This window comes from Pollachius pollachius, assembly GCF_949987615.1.
Source record: "Pollachius pollachius genome assembly, chromosome: 1".
NCBI classification, from domain to species: Eukaryota; Metazoa; Chordata; class Actinopteri; order Gadiformes; family Gadidae; genus Pollachius; species Pollachius pollachius.
Genome location: NC_136934.1, coordinates 49,703,446 through 49,710,582, shown reverse-complemented (window position 1 = coordinate 49,710,582; position 7,137 = coordinate 49,703,446). Strand labels below are relative to the sequence as shown.

The 7,137-nt window shown below is 42.4% G+C and overlaps 1 protein-coding gene across 1 annotated transcript in view; it reads right to left on the bottom strand.

Moving 5' to 3' along the window:
• Nucleotides 1-7,137, bottom strand: part of ulk4 (unc-51 like kinase 4) — an 87,491-nt gene that overhangs the window by 79,203 nt on the left and 1,151 nt on the right. The window contains exons 4-15 of the mRNA XM_079758611.1: nt 6,770-6,909; nt 6,496-6,670; nt 6,200-6,301; nt 5,907-5,990; nt 5,748-5,826; nt 5,476-5,655; nt 4,272-4,507; nt 3,000-3,066; nt 2,462-2,528; nt 1,660-1,761; nt 1,344-1,404; nt 457-713 (exon numbers count right to left, since the gene is read on the bottom strand). Of these exons, the coding sequence (XP_079614737.1) occupies nt 457-713; nt 1,344-1,404; nt 1,660-1,761; nt 2,462-2,528; nt 3,000-3,066; nt 4,272-4,507; nt 5,476-5,655; nt 5,748-5,826; nt 5,907-5,990; nt 6,200-6,301; nt 6,496-6,670; nt 6,770-6,909 (1,550 nt within the window). The remainder of the gene's footprint in view (nt 1-456; nt 714-1,343; nt 1,405-1,659; nt 1,762-2,461; nt 2,529-2,999; nt 3,067-4,271; nt 4,508-5,475; nt 5,656-5,747; nt 5,827-5,906; nt 5,991-6,199; nt 6,302-6,495; nt 6,671-6,769; nt 6,910-7,137) is intronic.

Sequence of the window (7,137 nt, the reverse complement as noted above, 5' to 3'; positions counted from 1 at the left end):
AAAACATAATAAAAATAATCAGGGTTGGAAAAAAAAATGTTGTCCTTTTGCGGGCTTGGTTTATTTGTTTGGTTTACTGCAGATAACCGCAGTATTCGATTTCTGCCTGGTTCTCTATTTGTGAGGAGAGGGCTGGTCTGACAACTCGCCCAACCAGGCACTTGGATGTGCATTAAAAAAAGAAGGGGAGGGATGGAGGGAAAGATAAACTGAAGCCATGAACAGTGACCATCCTGTTATCACCTAAATATTCTACATAAATATGAATCTGATCAAATATATATATATATATATATATATATATATAATAAGCATAATTTTCAGCAGCTTCAGAGTTCAACTTATAATCTTCTTGTAGACCTTTTCAATACTAACCTGTATTGCACTGTAGTGTCTGTGCGTGTGTGCGTGCGTCTTTGTGCCGGCGGGGCGCGTGTGTGTGGGTTGAACTCCTACCAGGGGGGAGTTGATGAGCCGGGTGGCTACGTCTCCACGGGCGACCGCGGCGCTACACAGGTAGCCCAGCAGGTTGACTCTGGAGCGGACTGCCGCAGCGGCAGGAGGAGGAGGAGGAGGAGGGGCGCTGGAGGAGGAAGAGGAGGCCGGAGGAGGAGGAGGAGGAGGAGGAGGCGTAGCCGGTCCCTCAAGGGAGGAGCAGAGCTGGAGGAGGAAGACGTCCCAATCCTCGTCGCTCAGGGACCGGAGCTTGTCCACTGTGTGCGTGCGCGTGTGTGTGTGTGTGTGTGTGTGTGTGTGTGTGTGTGTGTGTGTGTGTGTGTGTGTGTGGTTGTGAGTGTGTGTGTGTGTGTGTGTGTGTGTGTGTGTGTGTGTGTGTGTGTGTGTGTGTGTGTGTGTGCGTAAACGTTATTCTCTACAATAAAGAATACAGTTTAATATCATGTTTATATCATCCCTGCTTTAACAGGCAGTAAAAGTGTGTTTACTTCCTAGGGAATGTGGTTTTGTACATATACAGCAAAACTTTTAAAGGCCTACTCAAAACACACTTCTTCAAATTAGCCTATAAGGACCTATGATTATTTAACGTTGTTGTTTTCTTGCTTTTGCTTTTACAACTTCCTGTTTCTAGCACATTGAGTTCAAGAAATGTGCTATATAAATGTCATCCCTAATTACAATTATTACAATGCATATCCAATAATGTGCAATAATGTAATACGAGGTGTGATTGTATTACACTATAACTACAATCCTAGCCTATCGTTTACAGAATAAATGACATGCTATGGTTCTTAAATCCGCGGTAACAGCAACCCATTATTGAGAATCAGCTGCAACCTGCATCCACAACGGATGACAGCGTCTTGGATATCAGAGAGTACCTGAATACGCTGGCACACACAGAGTCTTTGGGTCAAACCGTACGGCCGGGCTGTGCAGAATCTGGTCAGGAAGAATACAACAAGACAATTATTTCCCCCACCTCTTCAACCAAATTATCTGACTAGATATTTCTATTTTTAAAAGAAATCCCCATACTGTATCAATACGCTCCAGCGCTATTGCGTAGAACGATAACGTATAAGAAGCAATAACAGTAGTAAACAGAATGTGTGAGAAGGTAATGTGTGGCTGTGCGGACGTGTATGTGTGTGTGTGTGTGTGTGTGTGTGTGTGTGTGTGTGTGTGTGTGTGTACCTTGGGGTTGTCGATCACCGCGGTGACGGTCATGTCTGCGTCGGTGTACAGCAGGGCTTCCACACAGGACGTAGTGTCGCTGTTAGGGTTGCTCTCATGGGCCTTATGACGGCATGGTGAGAATGGATCGAACATCAGGTTAACTTTTATTGATTATTACCATGTCAACCAACACATGGTATACGACACATCAGAAGAGAGCAGTATAGGACAAACAGCAGGAAAACAATGTGAACTACAATCATTTCAACCATCATTATCCCAGTAATTGAAGCATACTATATAAATGAATCATGTTGAATCTGAATAAGGTTGTCTTTTTTTTTTCAATTTTGTTAAACCTTAATCCTGTGGTATTCTTTGCCCATTGCTTCTGAAGGACACATGATGTCTAGCTAGTGTGCAGATTGTCTCATATCATAACTTTAATATGGTTCAAGGAAAATATAAGAATATAATTATATTAGAATGATTTATTAATATATGGAAATCTGTACTTATATGTGTAGGGCGGGCTTGGCTTGTTGTTTTAATTGTCTTTAACCCACTCACACTGAGTCAATAATGTCCTCCAGTCACATTCTTACTTTTTATTTATTTGTACAAAAGCATTCTTTAGGGATGAAGGGGGTGTTAGAGAACAGTGTTGTTAATTTAATCAGAGTCACAATCACTGTAAACTCAGAGAGAGATTTACACTTTTCATCATACAATAACTTTCCTATCAGTGTCGTCCCATACTGACTGGTGATTGGTCAACTGATGGGGATTCAGAAATGGTACTCAGTGCAGTGTGTGTAACCTTGGATGCAGGAAGCTGGGAGGGGGGGTCAGGAATACTGCAGCTTCTTCTTGGGGTGGCGCGGCTGCTGTGGGTGGGAGATTGATTAACCATTAGTGAAATAAGTATCAACAGCAGATCTTGGGTTCAATAGTCACTGCACAGTCCCTGGACTACTTGTGTGACTCTCTGCTGCCATCTACAGACAGACTACTGTAAAATAGTTTATATATTTCAGTGCCGTTTCTCATGTAATGGTAGCGGTGGTATAGTGCTTTTGTCTCTGTGTTACGTATAAAATTAATGAGCTGTTCATTTGATTCATTATTTGATTCATAAAATCTAAAAATATGATTTAATTTAAAAGAAAACATTGGTTGGACTATGTGTTATTTTGAAGATAATAATATTGTTAGATAATCTTGAGAATAACTGTATGCTTTCTAAGATCGAGACGGATTTTGATCCATAGATCAATTGATTTACATTATAAAATATAACTGGTGTGCCTCCAGCTAGCTCTGTGATAGAGTCTGAAAGCAAAGGTTACTTGATTTACCTTAGCAGGAACATTGCCTCAGAGTTATCGTTATCTGCGCTCTTCGGTCTTAGATCTGAAACATTATCTGAAGAAAAGAATGAAAAAGTTCAAAGTATATCATTGCCTTTGCATTTCCTGGTCTTACCAAAGGGCAGTGACTGTGAAATCAGTACTGGTAAAAAATGTCAAAGTTAGGAGCCTGCAACTTGGATAACACAGAGATTGTTCTTTTCTTTAATCCATTGAATGAGCTGGATATTGTATACCCAATGAATATGAGAGAGCGAAATAAAAACTAGAAAAAAAGCATTGAATGGTGTGGATAAAATAAAGAAAGGAAAAGGTGTGTTTCCATTCAAAGCATGTTCTGTTTACTTTGCACAGCGCACCTGTGTGCAAAAAGGATCTCTCAGCTGGTGTGATTAACATATAAAAGTAAAGAGCATGTGTTCATTCGTGCATAAATATGAGTGTGCGTGCTTGTTTGTGTGTGTAAATATGTTTGCGTGTGTGTGTGTTTGTTTGGGGCGGACACAAACACACACACACAGACACGACCATTTGGGAATAAAACAAAATTTTAAATTAAAACAAATATTTGGCAATTAAATGACTATGCCTTGAACCTCATAGGTGTGCACTGTACGCGTAGACGCATCTGCAATGATGGATTAAATCAGCAATCAGCTAAATCAAATCAGGAAGAACTAATTGAAGCTTACCAAAAGCTTACCTTGAAGCTTTTCCCCAGCATTTTAATCAGTCCCTCCAGAAAAATGTGGCGTTTTTTTGTGATTGTTGCGGCCAAAAATCCTTGATTATGCGGCCCGTTTTCTTAAAAAATGCGATGAAATATGTAGCATATTTATGCAATTTTATGCGATGATATTGCGGGAACTTGCAAAATTGCGGGAACTTGCGAAAAAATGCGGGAACTTGCGGAAAATACAGCTTTTCAATGACGTCAACGTCGCGTAATTACGTCACTTCACAACGTTCCCATGGCAACAGGGGGAAATGGCTGCTCTTGTGTGAAGTAAACAAAACATTTTTCAACTTTCTGCTAAGATATATGTGACTTTTTTGCAACGAAAATGCGGGGATTATGAAATCATGCAAGCCCCGTATATTTTGCGCGGAAATCGGCAATTTATGCGGTGAAAGTGCGGCATATTTGAAAAAACGCGGCCCCCCGCATGAATATGTGGACTTCGGCTGATTATGCGTTGAATTATGCGATCGCGTAATCGCGTTTTTCTGGAGGGACTGTTTAATAAAGAACTACATTACCCAGGGAGAAGGACCTGCTGGGGTCAGGGGGTGGGACGCCCGACCGCTCCCAACATCTCAGAGGGTCCACGCTGTGGCGGCTGCCGGCGGGCTGACAGGACGTGCGAGGATCCCCGTGTGTGGCTCTCATTACGCTAGGGGTTGTTGGGGTACAGTTATTGGGGTCCCCATGGCCTGGTCTCTGGGCGGACTGGCCAGCGGTCACACTGCCCGGCGTGGATGATGCGTCGGTAAGACTTTATAATAAGGGTACAATGTTTAACAACGCTTATTAGTTAACATTTACAGCGTTAGTTAATGAATACTAGACCCTTATTCAACTGTGTATGTGTTTCTTTGTGTCTGTTATTGAATGTGTATTTCTGCACTTACTTATGTAAAAATTAATGCTCAATTTATGTACCCTCGTTGTAAAGGGTTCAAGATTAATTGATCAATTGATGACAAACATGAAAACCCCATCTCATTCACTCCTGTGGGCAACCCAGGGGCAAAACAGTGCCCTTATCTTTCTCCCTTGTAGTGAGTTTCACTCGCAAGGCATTTAACACTGTTTTTGAATTCGGGGGGGGGGAAGTCAAATGGAGCTTTGTCTGTGTCTTTTGTCTTTCATGACAGGGATTTGTATCACAGAAGCCTGCCCCTGGTCTTACATATACACCACACAGTTATACTTGTACAGATGTTAGAGGTACAAGCATTTCAAGCAGATGCTTTGTATCAGAACCCAGGAAAGTGTTTACAAAAATAAAGTAAACCCTAAAACGTAATCTATTCAATTTAGTGGCTTTTGTTTAAGGCTGCAGCCTGTTCGGTTTCCTACATTGTGTATAGGCCTTTCCTCTCGTTTGAATCGCGGCCAAACCAAACATGTTTTATGTGTAGAGCATGTCTTATGTGCACAAACATCACTTGACATTTAACTGCAGGGACATTCCCCAGCTCTGACTGTCTCATCAGGGGTGCTTGTTCTGGTCCATACTTCTTACTTCTCATCATAAGTACAGCCCTTATTTACCCAAGGCAGCTGCATGCCTTGGCTGTGGTGTCAGTGTTTGTGTTGTGGTTTTGAAATGTATAAAGCTAGCATCTCTGAATGGAACCTATAATCGGTTTAAAAAAAGGTGAAACGGTTTTTCCTACTCCTGCTGTGTAAAATTGTAATCTGTATCTTATAATGTCATTCCACCATACGACAACAAACCTTGAACTGATGGCGTCATCTCCATCAAGACCATCTCCTTCTCCCTCCTCCCTGTCCTCTTCCTCTCCATCTTCAGAACATCCCTCCTCTTCTTCCTCCTCCTCCTCCTCCTCCTCCTCCTCCTCCTCCTCCTTCACTTGGGCCCAGAAAGGGTGGTCCAGCAGCTCTGGCCAATCCATTCTGAAGACACAAAACCAATCACAACAGAGACAATAAATTACAAAATTCATGAATAGATAAATGTGAAGGGTGTATTATTTGGGGAACCAGACCTCTTGTTGGCGTTTTTGTTAAGCAGGCCTTTCAGAAGGCTCTCGAACTCAACACTGGGACTCGATTCAGACTCTTCAACTAGAAAAACATACAAAGAAATTAAACACTTTTAATAAACATATTTTGAGGTATGTGTGTGTGTGTGTGCACTTGTGTACCTGTTTGTCTGAGGGGCGGCGGCTCCTGATGTGTAACCATTGTCACCATTTCAGTGTAGTTTTCAGAATAGAATGGAGGCTTCCCTTTAGGATGGAATTGCTTTGGTTTAGAACGGTACAGCACAACTAAGCATTCACACAGTGGTACGGCCTGGGAACAGGACAGCGCTGTTCAATATAGCACATATAGCAATCCAGTTTAATATATCTGTTGTATATTTTAGACCATTTGTTATTTATTTACTATATAGGTTTTCTGCGTGTGTGTGTGTGTGTGTGTGTGTGTACATTACCTGAGTACATGTGGTAGAGCATACAACCCAATGCCCATAGATCAGAGCTGGGACTGGTATTGGCTCCCTGCAAGACCTCTGGGGCACTGTAAACTGGAGAGCCTGTGTGCACGCACACGCACACACACACACACACACACACACAAAAACACAAGTCAGCATTTGGATCAATGTTTAAAACAAAACGAAACGTGTGCTTCTCTTAGCGGACTGAATGTTTTATTTCCTCTCCATTTGACGAGCTGACGATTAGCAGTACATGACATCATCTCAAAACCAATAGTGTCGCTCGGGACCTCGTATCCTCTCCCTGAGGCCGCTCTCGGAGACCTCCTTGTCTCCCTCTCCCCCCTCCCCTCCTGCCTGGCCCGAGAGGGACAGCATTGTGAAGAACTCCTCCAGCGTCTCTCCCACCGGCCTGGACAGACAGAAGTTACTCAGCTTCAGCACGCCCTCTCCGTCCAGCAAGACCTGAGGAGCGGCCACAGGCACTACATAAACACTTGGTATTTAAACTTTCGTTGTCTGCCCTACATTTGTGCACAGCTGGGAAAGCGGGGGGGAACTTACCTTAGCAGGAGTGAGGTCAGAGTAAATGATTCCTGATTGGTGGAGATGCTTCAGCCCTTTGACTATGTCCCATCCAAAGGACCTCACCATGTCTTCGGTCAGACAGCCATCCTGGCCAATCACAGACTCCAGGGAGCCACCTCCAGAAAGTATGAAAACACGAAAGTTAAATAGCTGAATGAAGGGTCATATGCATCTTTCAATAAAAATCTACTTATTTTTGTCAATCTTGATCAGACGTATAATTTCTTAGCTTCCACTACGAGCATCATAATTGAAACATAAAGCTCTGGTATATGATGGTGTACTGAACAAAAGGATGTTACCATTACAATTTAGAATTTAAGTTATCCAAAATAGGTTTTTAT